Source organism: Ambystoma mexicanum, chromosome 10 (assembly GCF_040938575.1).
Source record: "Ambystoma mexicanum isolate Mex_15411 chromosome 10, UKY_AmexF1_1, whole genome shotgun sequence".
In the NCBI taxonomy this organism is placed as follows: domain Eukaryota; kingdom Metazoa; phylum Chordata; class Amphibia; order Caudata; family Ambystomatidae; genus Ambystoma; species Ambystoma mexicanum.
This window is the reverse complement of record NC_090932.1, coordinates 1,004,064,201-1,004,086,664: the sequence shown is the minus strand read 5'-3', so window position 1 is coordinate 1,004,086,664 and position 22,464 is coordinate 1,004,064,201. Positions and strand designations below refer to the sequence as shown.

The 22,464-nt window shown below is 43.2% G+C and overlaps 1 protein-coding gene across 3 annotated transcripts in view; it reads right to left on the bottom strand.

Moving 5' to 3' along the window:
• Nucleotides 1-22,464, bottom strand: part of CLCN2 (chloride voltage-gated channel 2) — a 1,173,779-nt gene that overhangs the window by 378,052 nt on the left and 773,263 nt on the right. For all 3 annotated transcript variants that reach the window (XM_069618787.1, XM_069618789.1, XM_069618788.1), the window contains exons 11-12: nucleotides 7,336-7,420; nucleotides 4,230-4,385 (exon numbers count right to left, since the gene is read on the bottom strand). In XM_069618787.1, the coding sequence (XP_069474888.1) occupies nucleotides 4,230-4,385; nucleotides 7,336-7,420 (241 nt within the window). The remainder of the gene's footprint in view (nucleotides 1-4,229; nucleotides 4,386-7,335; nucleotides 7,421-22,464) is intronic.

Below are 22,464 nucleotides of genomic sequence, written 5' to 3'. Positions count from 1 at the left end.
CAGAGCCCCCTTTTAATTAACTCCAGTCATGACGAAGTCTTGACTCATTCTCTTAAAAAGGCAACACACTACTGTTAAAGGAGCCACATCACAGACGGGTCAATCTTTCCTGACAAGAGCACAATGATCCATTCCACGAGCGATGGGTCACTCTATCCTAACAAGAGACCAATGATCCCAGTCCACGGGAGATGGGTGGCTCTATTTTGATAAAGAACAGCACCGCATTTGTAGTTCAAGTTCTCCATTCTAACACACAAGACTAAAAGTACCATAATGTAAAGTAATGAGAGCCAAAAACAGAGCTACCTGTGTGAGGAATTCGATCAACCGTACGGTGGGTGTGCACTCACCTGGATTTCTTCAAAATTTTAAATGAAATTGAGTGATGGTAGATCAACCTCTGGAAAATGTGTGGGGCTAATCCGCACACATTTTCCTATGGTCACTGCACGACATACATATAGACCTGTGTACTCTGGATGGAAACAGCCTACAAGCGCAGTGGCCCCTGTCATATTTAGTTGGGATAAAACAGCCATGATTACACCTTGTCATCTCAGAAGGGGGAGGGCAAAATCTTCCACCTGCCATGGCCAGCCTACTTAACTAACAAAGGCTCCATGGTTCCGCCCTGTCCTTTTGATTAGCTCTGCTGCTGGTGGCAGCTTTGCATACTAACTAGAGCATACTTCAAACAGGCTCACATGGGCCTGGCTGCAGAGGCTAACAAAGGAGTATAAGAACCCCCCAAGACCCTTTCATGTGCACTGTGTGCACCTGATGCCAGCTCCCGCTTTCAGTATCAATTGACAGGGATATGTTGTGTCTGAGACTGCATGTTACAGTAGTCATCCCTGCAGGGAGACCCCATTCAGAAGGTAAGAGTATGTGGATTGACGAAGACAGAAAGTCTGGTCTCACCACAGCTTCAAGGTAGACCAGCAACTTTAATCAGGAATCACAGAAAGCTCCACTGACTAGAGAGACCCTTTGATCCACAACAGACAGGAAGATGGGTGGGACTTAGTATTACATGTTTTCAACCCTTTACCTTTTCTGTTGCAAAGCATTCTGGTTATGACCTCATGCATACAGGAGATTGTTGGTGGAGACCAAGGATTGGTTTAGTAAGGTAGGCTTAGTCTACACCAACCCTTGGGGTCCATTTGGCTTTAAAAGAGGGTTGAGACCCTGTTTTGAGCAGATACTTTGCAAGGAGTAACAAGAAGAACTCAGCATTGGACCCTGGCTGAAGGTATAGTCTGCCTTACAGCTTCCTCCAGTGAAGATAGGACAGGACCTCCAAGAAGGAAGCAAGATCCCTCCCCTAAACATCTCCCAGGGAGCAGAGGAAGATACTGAATCCAGAGGGCCCTCCAAGCAGCTCCAGAACCGGTACCCAGCCAGCACCCAGCATGCCCTGCTAGGCTCTGCAGCAAGGTTCCTAGGTGGAAAGTGGCATACAGTCACTGAACCAAACCAAGGACAATGCAGCTGCTTGAAACACTCTTCTCAGCTTTGGGCCGTCCGCCTAATAGGACGAAACCAGTCCAGTGTAGAAGCATCAACAACTCCTACAGAACAAGGTACTTTGCGGTTCTGTCCCACTGATCCTTCTTCAAAGGCCCTAGTGAAATTGTACAACCCATTGTTCCCTTCGTGTTGAAACTAAGTATCCTTGAAGTATTGTGATTAATTACTTTACCGACTACCCGCCTATCAGTATCCAGAGTGCATCCATTTACCTTCTTTGAAACTGTCTGTCCTCTGCATTCATTTACAGGGTGCGCTGTATTCTGTAGATATTTTTATACAACCTTGACTGGACAGTCCCTTTTATCATTGAGTAATAATAGTATTTTCTCTGTGTTTCAACTAACCAACGATCTACGACCTTTCTGAGATGAGCCTACAGTTCGTCCACATAACAAAATTGGACAAGGAGGTTTATAATTGACTTGTGTTTCCAATCTGTTCGGATCCCTTCTGGTGTACTAGAGGTGTGGGGCTGATTGATGGTTTAGAAACCGATATTCATCCCTGGATCACCATTGCCTCGGAAGTTGATTTGTCACAACTTGTGTATTCAGGGTTGGACTGGGACAAGAAATAGGCCCGGTCACCCAAAAAAATGTGTCTCACCCCTCGCCTCACGACCCTTGACCTCTGATGACTTCACCGGAAGTGATGTCATTTGACCCTAGCCCAAAGTGACATCCCAGGAAGCAATGAAACGCAACCTTTCACCCCTTGACAAAACAGGAAGTGTCAGTAAATAGCAATGTTCCTAAGTACACTAAGTTACTGTGAATCCAAGCAGATGTCCAAGGCCAAATGATAATACGTTATTGTATAGCACTTGCGCCTAAGCTCTTTTTTATAGAACAAATATGCATGCAATATCAGCCAATCTGTGTTGGTACACATTTATCGATCTAAGAAGGCTTTTTGAAAAAGAAAAAAAAAAGTTTCTTTTTTTTCAATTTTTTTCCCACTCCCCAGGCACGATTTTGGCCTGGCCACTGGCCAAAAGGCCGAGGGGCCAATCCGACCCTGTGTGCATCTCACACCTGCCATGGGTCAGTTTTACAAATCTGTCATATGCCGTCGTGGTCATACATGTGTGAAGGAGCTCTGCTCAGAGATATTGTTTCATGCAGCTTAGGTGCTATTGTCAGGAGATGAGTTTTTGCTAAGTGTTTACATTTTATTGTGGGAACATTAGATATACTTTTGTATTTTAAATGTGTTTTAGATTGTATATTGGGTGGCCTTGGTGTAGGAAAGGATTTTGTAATATGTATATATTTTGTTGAAATAATTATATTAAGGGAATACGACAAAGGAGGATGATCGTGAATGCGAATGCGAATGTTATACAGCCATTTGTTTCCTTTCGTTTATATTGATGTGTACGATTTTGTAAACAGAATCACAATAATACATAAATCAAATAAAAGAAACTCAAGTTCTGCAACTTGTGGAGGTACCAACTTAAAACCCAATCTAAAAAATAAACGTACATTATATAGAAATCAATTGGCTGCTGTAAGCTTAGGCAAAGGGTTTCACTCTTTAACTATGTCTATGTTGTTTTAACTTAAATAAACACGCATCTCGTTGCTGCAGACACAATGAGAGATGGCCTAAAGCAAGCAAAGGAGTCAGTGAAACATGTAATCGACGATGCTCGGAAATCACCTTTTATAACGGCTCTTGGGTCACCATTGCCAGAAGGGGGCGCAGCGACGGGTTTGAATCTTAACCTCTCTCTTAAATCTAACCCATCCTGAGTGAATACAGTATAAACTGAGCAAATGTCAAGTGATCGCTCACCCCCTGACATAGCAGAACATCACCAAATCATACTATAACCTGCCATTACGTTATCTAAAATAATGTAAAACAAACTGAACCTAGCCAAACCAGTTTAACCTAAGCCAAAATAACATATTCCCACATAACATAATTTAATCAAATGTACTGTAACCCAACTCAAATAGTTCAATATAATTAAACTCCTCATAACATTATGTAACTAACCTAAATTAAACTAACCTAACTCAACTCAATGTCACATAACAATGTATCCCAACAAAATGTACGCCAACAAAACGTATACCAAGTTACTGTCTCCCAGCAAAACATTTCCCAGCAAAATGTGCCCCCAGCAAAGAGCCAGCCAGCAAAGCGGGCCCCACAGCAAAAAGCACCCAGATCAAAATGAGCATATACAAACTAAATGCGGGCCCAACGAAACGCGGCGCCAACGAAATACGGGCCCAACTAAACGCAGGCCCAACTAAACATGGCGCCAACTAAACACAGCGCCAACGAAACACGGGTTCAATAAAACACGGGCCCAACTAAACGCAACCAAAAAAAAAAACGTGGGCCCAACTAAACGCAACCAAAATAAAAAGCGGGCCCAACTAAACGCGGCCCCAATTAAACGTGGGTCCAACTAAACATCCAATTTAGCATACCCTCAACACATAGCCTTATAAGCCAAAATCCCTGCTTAACAGAACATAGCATATCAAAACATTTAGCAGCATTAAATATAACAAAACACATTTCCTAATAAAGTACAACCACACACGGCCTATAACAAATGCACTACACAAGGATCATGATGATGCCCAGTAGAGCAGACAATACAGTCAAGCCGTCTCAACTGCCCAGCTATACTACTTTGTCACATGTGGCGCAGGTCGCGGACTCACCTTCATGAGGATGAAAACAACCAGGGTGACAAAAATGTTGGAATGAGGGTGCTTCCAGGCATCATAAATTCCAAGATAGTCTGGCTCCTCCACTAATCCTTGCTTGGCCCAAGTTCGGTTATCGAAGAGGGTAACCAGGGTTTCCTTCTGTGTTAGCTGTAATGGAAGATCAACATCTAGTAAGCGTGGCCATCTGCCTCTAGACACGTGCCCTTAAATAAAACCAAAAGCTCTTCCCTAAAGCAAAACCTCATTGCCATTCACACACATTCCTTTCGTCATTCCCAAACATGGCCGCCATCATCGCACACAAGTGACTTACCACGATATCCATCCAGTTCTTTCCATTATTTCCCTAGCTAAACCCCTCACCCATCGGTCCACCACTCATCGGAGGAAACAATGATTTGTCTTGGATATTCCTCCTGAGACGCACCATCACCACTAACCTATACACCCAAGAGAGGTCTAGAGTAATGCGCATGCGTTTAAGTCCGGTGGGAGGCTCTCTGGCGGCGGGATGGGCAATGTGGGGCTCTCTCGGAACCTGGTAAAGTTTCCTGAGTTGATCTTTATGAAGAAATTCAAAGAAAAAGAAACCTAACAAGAACAGTGTCCGCGGATGACATTTTGGCATCTTTCCTTGTACTTTTTAATCTATTTGACGTTCTTGGATTCTCCCCCTGTCTTTTCTTGTTCTCTTTCTTTCTCTGCTTTTTTTTTACCTAACGTGAAGCAATGTTGGACTGTGTGTTGCTTTGTTTTCTCTCTTTTAAGGTTTTTCTTTTAAGGTTTGTAATGGGATAGTAAATGTTTGAAATATACTAAATACTAATAATAAATAAATACAAATAAATTAGCCCAGGCATGCCTCACAAGGGAAGCATGAGGACAAGTCAAAGCTCTCATTCCATGTGAAGTGGACACACCCTAGAGAAGCTATCACCCTCGAGTGATACCAACTGGAATCATTTCTGCAGAGACTGATTATTCAGTGGAAGGAACGCCCTTGTATGAATAGCTGAATTAGTGACTTGTTTACCATGAAGCAAACCCAAATGGGCTATACCCCAGAACAGGTGAAGAGAAAAATATGTCATCTAGGGGCATACATAGGATACAACTGCTGATGCAGATGGGAATGGGGCATCGAATGTTGCAGACAGTGACAGGTAAGGCGGAGCCGATGAACACCCATGTATTGTTGGTCGAGGTTAAACCTCTTTTATTGGGCTCGGGAAAACATAGATGGGGCAGGGCTACACACAGGTGCGGGCGGTGCTGTGGTTGTCCAACTCCAGGCCTTGAGGGCCGGCTTCATGCCAGGTTTTCAGGATACCCATCATTAATGTTCATGAGATAAATTTGCATACAATGACTAATTGTACACACATGTTTCCTCATGAATATTAATGAGGGATATCCTGAAAACCGGTCCGGATTCCGGCTCTCGAGGCCTGGAGTTGGACAAACTACTCTTTCTCAGCTTGCACACTCATTTTGTTATTCTCAAAAAATCATATCTTCACAGAGAGTATTTACACCGCTGAATATGCCGAGAAACCTCTCTCTGAAAGATAGTGGCCCTGACATTCAGGGACCTGGCAGATAGCAGTTTCAGCCAGTAACAGCTCTATTGCAAATACAAAAAAGTTGAAGCTTGAAACTACCAAACTGTCAGAGAAACTCCACACTTGCCTGTGTAGTACTATTTCTAAATCATGGGGGAGCCTTTACAGGAGTCATGGTACAGTGCCTGGCTTTGGCCTTGTAAAATGAGCTGTATTCTTGGATGTGTCAACATTAAACCACTTAAGGGAAATCTGTGAAGATAACAATTGTTTACTTATGTTCTGAGCAGGTGTAATGGAGTCCTGTCGATGCAGGGAGCAGGCAGTACCAGGTATAGCTCCCTGATTAATCACAACCTTTTATGTGCAGCTCCATAAAGATGCATGGCCATCGTAGCATCTTGCCTTGCAACATGATCTGCTGATCTAGAGCTTGATATCCAGGTTAAGATTGGCCAGACTTCCCTTTCGATGTTGCCTGTGGAGGCGATGCAGCTGAAGACGAGATATTTCAGTACATGTGTGTTTGACATGTTAAAAGTGTGTTCTTTATTCAGGGACAGCTCAGGTGCTTCGTAGGGAGGTGGCCCTCGGCCAAATGGATTGGAATCTGCAGAAATCTACTTCTACACAACACTGTAACACATATCATGCCTTAAGTCATATGTGTGATTTGAGTTTGCAGGTTTCACAAAGTTGAAGAAGCCAGTTGGCAGTGTTCTATTTTGTCTTTGTATGTTATGGGAAGTGCCCACAATAGGATAAGGATCCTACGGTAGTTCTCCCATGGGGAACGCATCACCAATCCGAACTTGTTTTCTGCATCTGGCACCCACCCTAGCAATCTTTTTGGCCCAACACATTGCCGCAGACAGAGCAGGCCACGCAGTAAACGTAAAGATTTGCTTATGTGAGCAGGTTCCAAAGCGCTGCCCTCAGTTACCCAAGCATCCAATGACATCACAGGCAGTTAGGTTGGAAGCGGGTGATTTATATGCATGGGCGTCAATCAGAGCACCCCATTATTGGGCCCCCCAAATGTTGCTGGAAGCCCTTGATTGCTCCTGATGCCAATGCGTTATTCACAGCAGGGAACCCACACACTGAAACCCACCTTCACATCAGAGGACCTTCAGCATCAACCAGGTATGGCTCCCAATAGGATTACTGGCCATTCGCAGGAGTACAAAGCTTCTGGGACAACACTGACTCTTAAGCAGACTGGCGCTTGCACAGCTGCACTGCATCTTCTACGACGACTCGTCATAGGGTGGGCATATACTAAATAAGCAACACAACTTGCCTCCATCACTAAAATACTCACCCTCTCCCTCTATATCAATTAAAAAGTATTGTACTATTATAACTACTATGCAATCTTCCTCAATTCTATTGAGGAGTTTAACATGGCCCCCACCAGTTTTCACACTGAAGGTGATGCACCATAAAGCGGTCCTAATGGGAAGATCAACTATACATCAAAGTTATCCAGAAGCACAGTAGTGTCAAAGGGGCACCCAGCATAACAAGCATACCTGTCCAGCCATGAACTGTCCGAAGCCGGGAGGAAAGGTGAAGGTTGCAATTAGGAGAGTGACTAGTGCCGGAAACAAAAGACGCCTGCGTGACAACAGTAACAAAACAACAACAACAAAAATAAGTCAGGAAGGGCCCAACCAAAATAAAGCACAAACATGGCAAAAGAATACAGGAATAAATAACTAATATAATGAACACAGAAACCACTTGCTTTGGACCAATGAAAAACACACATACATAGATGAAAACATCTGTGGAACAACTGAATACATTGGTTGAATGATACAAACCAAACAACACAATTCATTTTAGGAGAACTTCAACAAAACAAAAACAGAACACAGAAAAGGAGGCAGGCAGCTTTGCAGCAATAAAACATATTAATGTACTCGTATAAAACAAATCAACCGAGGTAGGCATGTATACAACAATAGCAAATCACAAACTGTTGGCAACACAAAACAAAAAAATAGCAACAATCACAAAAACATACTAAAAATGGCACATATATGGAACAGCAATAAAAAAATAAAATCAATTGAGGGAGACATATTTGATGTGATAATTAAACATTGAAGCAGCAGCAATGGCAGTTTGTAGGCAAAGAAGGTGCTACTGAAAGTGGACCAGACAAAATTAGTAGCACACGTACCTTGATAAGGAGACTGGTTGCAGATTTATTTTCATACCCAGACATAATGTTTGGGATGATGGGGCTGGCTTGTTTAGTGCTCAGGGAGAAATTAATTGAAAAGTGGAACATAAACTTTGCCCAGGCAATGATCTAAAGAATGGTGGACCTCACTTGAGTCCAACTATAAGTCGGTCAATTGCTGAAAAGACAGATACCACCTTGTCAGGAGCGGAGTCATCCAGGAGACATAGAAAGCATCGGATGACCAATCAGAGTTGTAAAACCTCAGGAGGGCTCACTGAGTTGAGGAGTCCTGGGAATGGTGGCGCCAGTGTTGGCAAAAGTCCCAAAAATGCTCTGGAATCATATCACAGCTGGAATGTGCAATCCAAAATGGCTGACAGACCATGTATCAGCCCTTGGACCTCACCATAAAGGTTGCAGGAGAGAAGAACCCTAGAAGTATGGTAAGGAACACCAATCCTTTTATCAGACCTGCCACACAATCAATGAGATTCTAGAGATACAATTGAAAGAAGGGGTGCAGCATATACAAGTTATACTTTTACCTGGAAGAGAGAGTGGTCCTGGGGCCAGAGGAAGAAGCATCATGAGACGGCTTGCTGTGAGACAGAGGGGGCAGCAGTTTTGAACCTCTGAAGGGAGACCTTTTTCTGAGAGGCTGAGGGAAAAGACTCTGAACATGGGAAACCCATCTAGTATAGAAGCGAACCTCAAATTTGAAGAGAATCCTGAAAAGGTAGGGAGAACTCAGAATTTGAAGTGAAAAGGGAGGAGAACCTCAAATTTAAATTGAAGCATGAAAGGGAATGAATTCAACAATTTAAGTACAGCCTGAAAGGGGACGGAACATAGACTTTGAAGCAAAGTTGGAACTTGGAATGAATCCTGCAACCTAGGTATACTCAGAAAGTGGAGTATGGTGGGGCGTGGCTTGGCGCCGAGGATAATGGACACCTGAGCACTTTGCTTTGACCCACCAACGCCTCATATTCTGCATTTCCCCCCATTACCGCCTCATCTTTGCTCCTGCTCCTCTTCTCCGGATCGACGCTAGCTGGCTTTAACTCCTGCTAGACTCTCAGCAGCCCTGCAGCACATGCCTTCAGTGTCTCTTCTCAGCTGGAATGCTGAGCGCTGGCTGTCTCTGTGAACGGCCGCCCTATCTGAGGTAATATATGACCTCCTGCATGACGCAAAGGGCCGGCTTTTGCCTTGGCTGCTCCCTTCAGTTAGCCCTGTGCTTCTTAGTGTGCAAGCCCCTTCAGGGAAGTAATGAATCTTATGGATAAAGACTATTCTGTCTTCAATTTGGCAATTTGTATCTAGTTGCTGCTCCTGCACACCATTTGAAATACTAAAACTATCCTGTGCTTTTCTGGTGCCCTTGTTTGTGGCTTGACGTTTTACCTCACTTTTGCTGATGCCATGTCCTCTGGCAAGGGCAATCAGAAGGCCCTATCTATTACCAAAGAGTTAACCCCTTCCTCGACCAACCTCAAAAGACCAAAAAGCGGTTTGCCTCCACCGCTCTCCCCTGCTGAGCCAGCCATTGAGGCTATCTTACAGGAAATAAGAGCATTAAAACCCTTCATCGAAAATACAAATCAGAAATTACAGCAACTTGATGATAGGTGGAAGGGGTTTGAACAAGGAAAAAAGGGTTGGCTTTGTTGAGGATGTTTTCCCTAGGGTGGTGCTGCTGGAAAAAAACAGTTAAAGATCTCCAGAGACATAATGAAGAGTTGGACAACAGACTGATCTGACACTATTGCGTTTCTTCAGAAGATGCTGCCAGCCCTGCTTCATCTCCCTCTGGACACTCCACTTAACATTCAGCGTGCCCATCGCACTGGCCCTGTAAGCAATCTTTCGTCCTCTCACCACCCTCCTCGTACGCTCATATTCTACTTGCTCGAATACACACAGCTCCAGCTCACAATCTTAAAGGTCAAGGAGAAGAATGCACTCAGTTGCCATGGAAGTAGAGTCCATCTCTTGCAAGATGTGTTGAAGATTACTGCCCAATGTAGAATGAAATTCCTGTCTTTTTGCCCTGCTTTGCAACAACTGAATGTGAAGTATGGGCTATATCATCCTTGCTCCTTTAATGTCACCCACGATGGGCATACTGCAGTTTATGATGACCCAGTAGACTTGAAGGCCTTTGTTCATGCCATACAATCTGATGGCATGGATACGTCGCTCCTTCTGAACTCTTCTTCTTCAGGATCCTGATTGACTATTGTTCTCAGTGGTCTATTTGTACACATCATATGAATTGCTGCTATTCATCTTGCCCTATTTCTCTGGTGGGTCGGGCGTGGGCTTGACGTCCTTCTCCTTTTGTGGGCTGTCTCTGTCTTTTTGACGGCACTGTAGGTGTCACCTACTCCTATTGCTTTTTTCCTTTTTTTTCCTTCGCAACCCAGCCTGATCCTGTATGTGGTTGTTTACTTTGATGTATTTTGCGGCCAGGATCATTGGCCTTTCTTCTCCTTTTACGTAATTCATTTTATCCTGGGTCAGGTTCCCTTCCCTTTCCCCTTTTCCTCATGTGCCTTCCTTTTGTGCTTAGTCTCTGCTCACATGTCGTCCTGTTTATGCTTGTATGTCATTGATTCGGGATGTATATTCACTGCATATGTTTTTCTGGTTTGCTCTTAGAACCTGCCGCCTACTGGTCCATATTTTGCTCTCAGTATTTTTTAATTTGTTGCAATGGTGTTTAATTGTGCAACATGGAACATCAAAGGGTGTAATAACCCAATTAAAAGACATAATGCCATCTCCCATCTTAATAAAATCAAACTATTGCTAGCTTGTATTCAGGAAACCCATTTGTCACTTGCAGAAGCCATGAAACTTAAATCCTTCTGGATCAAAGAGGTTATCTACAGCCCTGCTGTGGGCAAGAAGGGTGGTGTTGCAATACTTATTAGCAAAAAAATTGTCTTTCAAAATCTTAGTTCATGTTGATGCTAATGGGTGCTGGGCTTAGGACAAGCTTCTGAATGGCTCAAACTTGGTTTCCATCTTGAACATCTACGGGTCCCACCATGCCTGACCCTGGTTTCTGGGACTCTATTAAGCAAATCATTCTCAGTTCCAGTCTTACCAAACTTATTCTATGTGGAGATGTTAACCAGGTGTTGGATCTCTTCTTAGACAGGAAATCTACGTGTATTATTAAAAGCTCCAAGTCCCACAAAGCCTTCAAGCATTGTCTGACTGAAACTGGCCTAATTGACACATCAAGTCTTTCCCATCCAACTCACCTAGAGTACTCGTTTTACTCACCCCATAACCCTCTTTCACACCTTGATTACATCTTTTCTTCGAAATCTCTGAGAAGCACCATTATTAACTCTACTATTTCTAACATCATCTCTGCCCATGCCCCTGTTTGCACTACCTTTAATCTTACTGACAACAAAAATCATCCCCTAGATGGAGATTCAACAGCAGCCTCCAACAAGACCAACATTGTTGCGTTAAGGGTTCATATTATCACTCAATTTATCGGGAAAAAAAGTTGCATAAAAAACATCTTCATGATTTGCACCTTTAGCTTTCCCACGCTGAAAACCAATTCTATCGGCCCTCCTCTGACACCAGTCTCCATCTGGTCCTCTCTTTGCACTTTCAAATTAATAAGGAACTCACAGAGTCGGCCTCTGGCGCTCTATTAAAGTTTAAGACCAAAATGTACCAGACATCTCACAAAGCCGGTAAATCGATTGCCTCATATCTCCTACATTAAGGATAGTTCTGGCAACATTACTAATCCCAATGACATTCTGAACTGTTTCAAGCAATCTTATTGTGATCTATATACCCCGAAGATATCAGTCTCTGCTGCCAGCATTGACTCCTTTCTCAATGGTATAAGTAGACTTCCATATCCCCGTTCTGACCATAACCATTTAGAAGCAGAGATTATCCTTCATGAAATTAACCGTGCTGTCAAGGGGTTGGGCAGAAGGAAGGCCCCTGCTCCCAATTGATTCTCTGCTTTTAATCATTTTGCCTATTCCCTCACTCCCAGACTCAAGAAATTACACTCCCACTTTGCATCTCAGAAATGGGCATATAGATACTTCTCTGACGAGATACTCATTCTATTCCCTAAAGCTGATAAAGACCTTGAGCTCCCCAAAAATTACAGATCAATCTCCCTTAACGCTGAAAGCAAGATATTTGCCAAGGTTCTTGCTAACAGAATTGAATCATCCCTACCAGCATTGGTTAAATCTGATCAAGTTGGTTACGTCAAGGGAACGAACATCACTGTGAACGCGAGACTACTACTTGGTGCCTTATATATTGTCTCTAACGATATTAAAAAAAACATGGGAATACAGCTTTAGCACTGTATGCTGAAAAAGCCTTTGATCGGGTCAACTGGGATTTTATGTTTCAATCTCTCCGATGGCACAGCTGTGGTGAAAATGTCATCTCCCTTATTAAACTTCTCTTCTTGTCCCACTTCTTCCATTTGCATAAATGGCCAATCCTCATCCTTCTTCCTTCTGCGAAGAGCAACTAGGCAGGGATGTCCCTTGTCCCCCATTCTTTATATTTTATCTTTAGAACCCCTGTTAGAGCTTATCAGATCTGATAGTAATTTTCCTGGGATCTCATGTGGGAAATCCAGTACTAAGATAGCTGCTTATGCAGATGATATCCCAAACAGCATCTTCCATCATCTTTTGGATAGATTGCATCAGTTTTCCGCAGAATCCGGTTGCAGGCTCAATAAGGATAAGTCTGAGATTTTAACTCTTAACTCCTTTTGTGTCAGACATGATTTGGATTCTTATGGGTTTAAGTGGTGTTATGACTCAATCAAATACATTGGCCCTGCTTTGCTTCCTCTATGCATGATACAATTAAACTCAATTCAGAACTATTAGTCAACCGACTTGGAGAACTAACATCTATGTGGTCACCTCTTTACCTGTTCTGGTGGGGTCGTCTCGACACCATTAACATGATGCTGTTCCCTATAATTTTGTATCATTTGCAACTGCTTCTGGTCCCTTTGCCGTCCCTGTTTTTCAAGTCCATTAACTCAATCCCCCTCAATTTCTTATGGGGATCAGGGAAGTGTAAAAGGATTGCTGTAACAAGCTGAAAGCCGCATGTAACTAGGTTCCCAGATTTTAAATTATATCACAAAGCATTTCTTCTCACACAGTCCTGTTGCTGGTTTGCCCCCTCCTGGTTCCTCTGACTCCCCATCCTGGTGCATGCTGGAGAAACAACTGACGTGTCCATGTGACATCTCTGACCCGATTTATATTTTTAGTCACTTCTCTGTGACATTATCGGACCCTATTAAGGCTTCTATCTTTGCTCTCAGACTCCTTCTCTTCCCACACAGCAAATCCCCACCTCAAGAGCTTTCCCCATACCTGTGGCACAACAAATCGATCACTATGAATGGAAGAGCACTTTGTTGCAAGTCCTGGTTAGCTAAAGGCATCAAATATATCTGTCAGATTGTTTATGGTAGCTCCCTTCTCTCATTCCAACAGCTCAGAAGTATGTTCCTCATTCCTATTTTTGATTTTAACTTTTACAATAATTTGATCAATGCGTGTTTAGACGCACTTCAACATTTTTCAAATACCATTCTTATCCCTAATGCCTCTAAACTCTTGCTTCTAACCATGGCTTCTGATAGTAGAGCTGCCAAACTGTACAATGTATTGATTAACATAGAGCATTCTACCACTGAATAGCCTGTTCAATTGAATTGGGAAACTGACTTTGGTCTTGTCTTAGATGATCATACGTGGTCTCAATTGTATACCAGAATCAGGGTTGTCTCCACCTCTGCCAACATGACACAAAATCTGTACTTCTTTATTCATAGAGCCTTTATTACCCCCCTGACTAAATCTATGATTAGTACTGATAGCAAGTGTTGGTTGTGTGGGGGTGCACCTGCTTCATATAAACATATGTTTTATGATTATGCCTTTGTATTCAAGTTCTGGCAAGAAGTATGGAGATTTCTTAAAATAATCTTTAATGTCAATATCTCTTTATCGGTTTTGAATGTTTTCCTGGGTAGCCTTGCTGCCAATGACAACATTTTGCAAGCTTCTGCCACGCTATATGATCTCTTCATTGCTCTAGCCCTTAATCTTATCACAGCCAATTGGAAACACTTACAAAATACCTCCATTAAGGGATCGTGGGACAACATATGCCACGTGCATAGAGTTCAACATTCTATGGCTACCTACCTTGATGCTATATCCAGGTACAATGCCAAATGCATTCACTTCATTCACTATCTGGACCACTTTAACATGTTCACTCATGGTTCTTGAGCTGTTTTACAGCCTTTTCATGTACACTGTTATTACTAAATGAGCTATTCAGTTACATTGGAAACATGGATCTTTGTCTGTAAATTAATGACTTCAGGTATTTCACTGGTGAGCATCCCCTTCCCCTCCCACCTTCCCTGTGTGTCTCGTTATGGTCTGTTGCTGGCTTGCAGCAAACTCCCTTGTTTTCTTTTTGTGGATCACTGCCTGTTCGGTATTACTGTCTCTATCCAGACTATGTTCATTACGGTTTTTATTGTCATCTTCATTGTTATTATTATATCATTCTCATTCTGTTATAAGCTCATTAAAGATTATAAAAAAAAGAAAGTGGAGTACACTCCAGAAACTGAAGTAAAACGCACATTGTTTTGTGAACCCCAAAGTGTAGTGAATCCTGGAAGTAAACATGGAAACAAAAGAGAAATCTACAAAGGTGGAGACCATAGATCAGGTTGATCATTTGGATCCCTGTGTAGAACGTTTCACTTACGCTGACACAGAGACAATTTTGTTGGCCCTAATCCTGAACAGTCTCTTCTTTGAGACCACAACAAAGAACTTTAACTTTTTCCTGATGGAAGAGCTTTTCTTTAATTAATCCACTCCTTAAGTCACTCATTTAATAAAACATTGAAATGTATGTCTTGCCTAGTCATTATTTGAGAAAACATACCACAAAATAATGTATCAGGTGGAATCATCTGGCCTTGATGTGAAGGATCTCCACCAACAAGATGGGATGCTATTGCACCTGCCCATGATAAATCGAGAACTGTTTCAAAAGTTTGAATAGGCCAAGTATGTAGAAGGCATAAGAACCAAAAAAGTGGAAACTTTGCCTACTGGTCTACAAACGCAGATATTTTCCAAGATGAGGACAAGAGATCCTGACACACCTGAAGTTCCACTGTACCATATATGCAGTGTCCCAGAACTGAGAGGAGATCTTCTCCATGCAATAACCTTCCAGGGAGAACACATATGTTCTGTTAGGGTCTGGTACTTCACAGTTCCCTGAAATCGATAACCAACTATCCAACCCAACTAGAGTAGGACCCTCTGGAATCAAATCTGGAGTGCCTCATTTAGATCTTGCTTGCCGGATGAATCCACTCCAACAACTTTGGACAAATGAGTGCCAGTAGGCCGAGGCTGGCCAACGGACCAAGACCAAATTAATGCAGGCCTTTAAAGACAAAAGGAAAATGCAGTTAACAGCAGAATCGTAACCAAACAGCTGTATGAAAAACAGCAGCCTCTGAACACCGTAGTGTGCATGTCTTCACATTATAAAAATACCAACAAGGGGGATGAACCGCATTTATTTTGTAAAGTTCAAAAGAACGGCACCCGCAACCAACTTGCCTGAAGAACGATGGCGCCAGTGTTTTGTTAACTGGGGCTATGCAGTTAGCGAGTAAAGAGGTGTAAGACCTCACCCCTCCCCTCTGACCTATTGGATGAATAAAAAGAAGACACTGTATGACACCTGGTATAATTCCATTACCGCATCAAGTGTATGAGAGATGTTATGCACTCAGACAACCAAACCAAATGTATCCTCGCACTGAGGCGGTAGCAGGAGATTTGCTATCACCGCTGAATATCGAGCAGCTGTAAAGAGAACCTGAAAGGTGCAAAGTGATGTCATAAGGAGAATAAACAATGACGCACCAAAATGACATAACAATACTTAAAGAACGAAGCTATAATTGAAGAAACAAGAGTAAACATTCATACAAAGAAACCATATATACAAAGAAGATATGTAACCAGATGAGTAGTGAATGTATATATGCAGAAATGTAACTCATACACAGGACATTGCCAAGAAGTCCCACTTTCAGCTTTTCTTTCTGAAAGGAATTCTACCTTCCCTCGCCTTCCCCCAGAGACTCAATGTTACCAGGGCTCTGGTTCTCGCTAGGGTTGACTATTGCAATACCCTCCTGCTTAATCTACCTTTGTCCACTCTGCGATCCCTCCAGCTAATCCAGAATAGGGCAGCAAGACTTATCTTTGGCCTCAAGACCAGGGACCGCATCTCTCCTGCCCTACAAAGTCTTCACTGGCTCCCGGTCACAGCATGAAATAAATTCAGATCCCTCTGCATTATCCACAAGGCTGTCTGGGGCTGGAGACCATTTTATCTGCAACTATTTCTGACTAAATATTCGCCCTCTAGACACCTATGTTCCTCTGACACCAACTCCTTGTGTGTAAAGCGGATTGTTAAACAGAGCGGGTGGTCGATCACTTTCCTCATTGGGCTCCTTTGTTTGGAACAGCCTTCCCCCTTTTTGCATGGAGAAAGACCTCCGTAAGTTCCAGAAAAGCATCAATACCTTCCTCTTTACCTCTTTCTTCCCTACCTCCCTCTCTCCCCTGCTAATTGCACAGTAGCTTGATTGGTGTGCAGGGCCCTTATGCATCTTTGGGGCCCTGACCTCCCACATCTTATCTTCCCTGCTGCTGTCTATTCTCTGCACTTGCCTCGGCTCATCCTCCACCACTGGAGGTTGCACTTACCTTTCTTTCTTCATTGCACTTCACCTGCTGCTTTTCATAGAGCACCACATACCTATCCCATACCTTCTCTCCTCTGCACTTGCACGTTCTGAACACTCAGACAGCATAGTAGGCTATTCTTCCCCTCCCCATTGTCTCTTCTTATATTGTTGCATTTAATTATTTAACATTGTTGTAATTTCATTGTCTATCATCCTCTGTTCCCTCCATGTTGCCCTGTGGGCACTTTGAAACAGTACTTGCTTCCTGTATAAGCTCCTAACAAGTGAACAATAAATACATAAATAAATAAATAGATGAGTCATATGCAAACTTGCTGCAGTAGAAAACGGAACATGCACAGAGCGGCCATGCTGGAAAGATGGACGCCGCCTCTCAATGATAGTAGGCGAATGGCTCGAAGATGAGAGACCAGGGCTGCAGTGCTGACAGAGGCTGGAAATATAAATTTGTGCATGAACAAGGAAAACCGGTTGTCCAGAGATCAAGGATGCCACAGTGAGAAGCTACTGAAGGGCACAAGGGGTCAATGAGGATAAGCAATGCACGTAGGACATATTTCTCTTAGATTAAGTAAATGAGCGAACATTTGTGAATGCCAAGCATTGATGATTAAAGATTCAGAAAAGCAAATGTGAGTTGGAGCAACCAAGCCTCCAGAGGCCGAAGAGGGTAATGACACCCAGGATGCTTGAAACAAATAGCATTAAATAAAAGGCGAAATTAACAAAATCGTGGTCTCTTCACACATGATTCAGGACTCGAAAACAAGGCCTATTCATTAGGCTCTAACTGAAGATAGTGATGTACCTACACTCCCTTAAAGTTTCAGAGAAGAGAACATTCAGCATGGTCAAGTACAAAGGAGAAGCCTTGGCTGAAGGCTTGGCCGATGAGAGATTGTAGACTAATTTAGTAAGTGAGCAGTAATCTGATGTTCTCTGAACCTCAGCTTTGATTTGCTTACGTGCTGCTAACGAGAAGAATGTTTAAGGTTGGGAGACAATGCCAACCAATCAAAGGGCCTATGTAATGGTGAGCATACATTGTTGCAGAAGCCAATCCGCTGTTGTTATGCTGCTATAATCCGTATAATACGTAGTTCGAGGGAAGTTCAAGGCGGGCCTCCCAGATAATGGGCATCCAATAATATTACTAACACCTAAATAACCTATAGGAACACATGTTACCCTAACCAATGCCTCAGTTTGATAGGTTTTATTATTTGCTACGTAGCATGACGTCATAGCTGATGCACTTAGAGGTATAAAGCCGATGTACAACTAAATTATTGTGTGAGTGTGTGGACTGTGAACCATTGTTCGCCAGATTACTCTACTTTATTGAACTGACAATAAAGTAGTACTTTGCCATATTCTTTGAGTCTGTCTGGTTATTTTCATTCAAGATTGTTTGTTATGGTAATTCCATTCTGCGCATAGACATGCCCCAAAAAGTGCTACTGCAGAGAGGGATACCCAACCAGCCATACCACTTATCCTGACTTAAGTTACGCTGAAGTGTGGCTAGACCAGAAAACCTATTGTCAGAAGTTTAGTGCAGTCCAACTGGGACTATGGGAAACAACCTGACAACTCTACCACATAGTTAAGGATGTTGCTCAAAAGTAGCTCCAACAGTCAACCAACAAAATCCAAAATGTCAGACAAAATACCACTAGTATGATGGTGGTTTAAAAAAACAGGGAAAAATCATTCTACCACATGATGTGAGAGTAGAACAGGCAATTTAAGTTGAAAAGCCACACATGTCACCGTGTCACAGTATCACCTAGCGATGATGACTTGAAGTTCACATTCAAGTTCCATTATAAAGCACAATGGGCATCCATCAATTAAATGAAAAGCTTGCATTTTTGCTTCATAGGAGATCAATATCATTATATTATAGGGCAGCAATATTGTTTGCCTTCAGAGAAAATAGCCATGGAGCAGTTCCTGGGTGCTTTGCATCCTGAGATATAAAGGTATGCCGGTCAGCATCACAGGCTGTTATATCCGGGGCCTACCTAAAAGCAGCTGGTGTTAGGACTGCAATTGTGTCAGGACAAGCTGGACCAGAAATGAATAGCCCCAGCGGAAGATATGGACCTGGAATGCCCTAACTGGAGAAGAAGGAAGTTGGCACAGACCGCCCCAAGGAAGAAAGACTGCTGCTGGCATGCCCCACCTGCAGGCCTATAATGGGCTTTTTCCAGGAGAGACCTAGGTAAGATTTCCTTGAACTGTTCCCAGAAAAAGATGGACCATTCAAAAGATGTCTGTTTGATGCTTTAACCTTCACACAGATGGTCCGGTAAGTGTGAGTGAGTCCTATGATCCTCCATGTGCTAATATGATATTAAGTCGCCACTGAAATCTATGGAACTAAATGCCCACGTGGCTCGGCACAGATTAACATCACTTGGTCTCAAAAGAAGACCTCAAAAGGCAAACTAGCACAGCACCTTCCAAAGTACGGACCAATTGGATCCTTTCAACCAATGAGCCACCCTGCACTGTGACCCAACGACTGACTAGAACCAGACAGACAACGATTCATATTTTACAACATAATATCCATTACAAACATGAACGCAACGACTAACTGGAGTAGCAATTCAGGTTGGCCGCACCAATATGTGCAAATTAACCTGTGTAAACCACTTCAATTACAACAGCTTCAGAGATCAAGCTCATGCACGTCAGTGTCCCCAATTGGTCTCCCTTTTCGTTACAGGCTAATGCGATTAATCCTGCGGAGTCCTCACAAAAAACATACCTACAGTCTCCTCCCAGGTCTACAGGGACAGGCAGACACTTCCTGATCCTGACCCTGGGGGTGGTATTAGCCAGGAGGATCACCTGGGAGGAGAAGGGCCCCAGGGGAACAAGAGGACTCAGTTGAATGGGACAAGTTATTTGTTTTCACCAATGAAGGAAATATTATTGATACCAGAATCTGTGATGTCTTGCTGTCAGAGAGAGCTGTTATTTTCCCAACCTAACTATCTGAATGTGGGTGAGAATCATCATAATCAGTTATGTATTTACAGTAAGAAAAATCCCTTTAAAGTCACTGACATTAATAAGGATGCAAGCTCTTATGACTCTCTGGGGAATAAAAGAGCTGAGTCTTTAAATTTTACCAATGTAGACTATAGAAACCCTCATTCCTCTGTAAAGCCACACCCTTCATTAATTTTAATACTCCTTTATGGACTATAAGTGAGGGGAGAATGGAGCTCGGTAGTGATATTTCTATGAGGAAAGCTGATTTTGACTTTATGAACTTCAAGTGCCACAATGCCCAAAGTACTGGGACGAGGAAGTGGGCTGCAAAGGCACAAGACAGCAAGTTGCAGCCTATTAGTGGTAATGACCTCCACCTGAGGGAGACTGGGAGGCATAAAAGGGCCCCCCTCAGCTGCAGGCTAGTGAGAAGACTAGTAGCAGAAGGTGGAGTAGTTGTGACACCGCCACGTGGAAGCAGAAGTTGCAGGAGAGCGGAGACACTGGAACCACAACCGTGTACCGAATGGATGCCGCACCTGGGAGGGTCTCTGCTGCTCAAGACCTTAATTGTAGAGGTTGAGCAGCAGGAAGCATGCAATTTGAAACCTTTTCTAGTTGTCAGATGGGTTCTGGTGGCAGGTGAGCACCGGCGTGCCATAGGAGCAAGGAGAGCTCCTTTATTGACAGACGTGGGCCGGGCACACCAAGCAGAAAAGGATGCCGAGCCGTGAAGGGCAGCTGAAGCAGAGGACTGAGAAGCAGCAAGGGGAGTGGGCATGCACGCCATACCCAGTGAGTCCACAAATAGATTATGACCCCAGAGTGCTCTGTAACTGCCCGCTGGTCCAGTCCAGTTGCCTTAAGCACAAAGCGAATATAACTAAAGTGAAGTGGGAAAAGAATCCTTGTTTTGAATATTGAACTGACATAAAGCTGATTGATTATCCTTTGGTAAACCCAGCTGACTTAAAGTGGATCAAGTGTCAGAATAAAAACCTAACAATCAGACCAGAAGGGTCTGACTGTATCTATGTGGGGCAAATCGAAGACCAGTACCAAGAGAGGGCAATGGGCCTCATTACAACCCAGGCGTTAAGGGGTTAACGGCGCCGTAAAAGGTGTCGGCGCCGTTAATCCCTTAACGCCTGATTACGAGGTCCCTTTGCCGGTTGCACTTTAACGCCTGCTTTTAGCCCTATGGGGCAAAAATGGGAATAGGGAAGGGCCATGGCGGCATGGGGAATTACTGCCCCATCAACCTTGGAATGGGGTGGTAATTCCCCATTCCGCCATGGAGGACTCCGGCATGGACTATGGTGCTAATAGCACCATGGTTTAGCGCCGGAGTCCTAATGAGGCCCAATGACTTGAGAAACCAAGACAAACAACCATTGCCAAAGCCAAAAGAAAATTATATTAAGGCAAGAGATAAAGAAACAATATTGCCAAGCCAAGAGAGGGCTATTAAGAACTCGAGTGTTCATAAACCATATTGCCCATATGTAAAGGAGGTCATTAGAGGAACTTGCTTAAACCCACTTTGCCAAAGCCACACAAGTATAGGAGTGAGAAAGAATTGTTGTCAGCAGTTGGTGTATGCAGAAGTCGGGAGACAAAAGTGGCAGGCAGGATGCCCTTCTGAGGAGGAGTGCTGCATAGCATGCATTGCATGGGGCAATCACAGTGTGTGTAACAACACCAGAGTGTCTCTTGTTTTCCCAAAAGCAATACTTGGACTTGACGCTGTGGGGCAAAAGTGGGGTAACAAGAGTGGCAGGCGTGCTGCCCTCCTGATAGAAGATATTCAGGAGGAGTGGGGCATAGCCTGAATTGCGTGTGGCAATCACCAGTGTGTAAGAAACAGCACCAGTGTGTTTGTTACCCCAGAATAAACATTTACATTTAAAAAAGTCAGTGCTACCTATTTGAAGTTGACCTTTACTACAGAAGTACTTGTAGTTGGTAGTCTTATTCAGTCCTGGCCGAAGAGTGCACCAGGACAGAGAACTTTGTAGTAATAGGCCTGGCAGCTGAGCAGACTAAGGGGGAGTGGTTGAAGTACTGTGGTGTGGCTAAAAGTCTCCAAGAGGCAGTGGCAGAACCATCAAGGTGTTTTTTGTGACCTGTTAAACAATCATCCTGACAAATTAATACCACTGAAGCAAGTGTTGTGCAAACTGCTGCAGTATCATCTAACATTACTAAGCAAGTGTGTGAACTGTTGCAGAATTATCGTGACAAAGACATTTTTGCTAATGCTAATGAGCTGTGGAAGTATTCTTGGTTTAAGAAGTTGTTTGGAGCTCATGGTTACGAGTGGAAAGAGGAACAACCTCTTTCAACAATTTTGAACTGTTGGTGGAATTCAAGTTAGACATTTTTGTTGTCAAGTTGGAACCAAAAGTATTGAACTGGAACTTTATTACAGGACAGGATTTCCTTATCCTTTTGGAACTGTTGACTAGAATCCTGCTGGAATCTGGGGAAGGGGAATTCACCCAGAATATAAGGCGAGACAGCTATCAAGTTGTGAGCATAACTGTTATATTTGTTATACGAGTTGTTGTATGTATAAGTGGG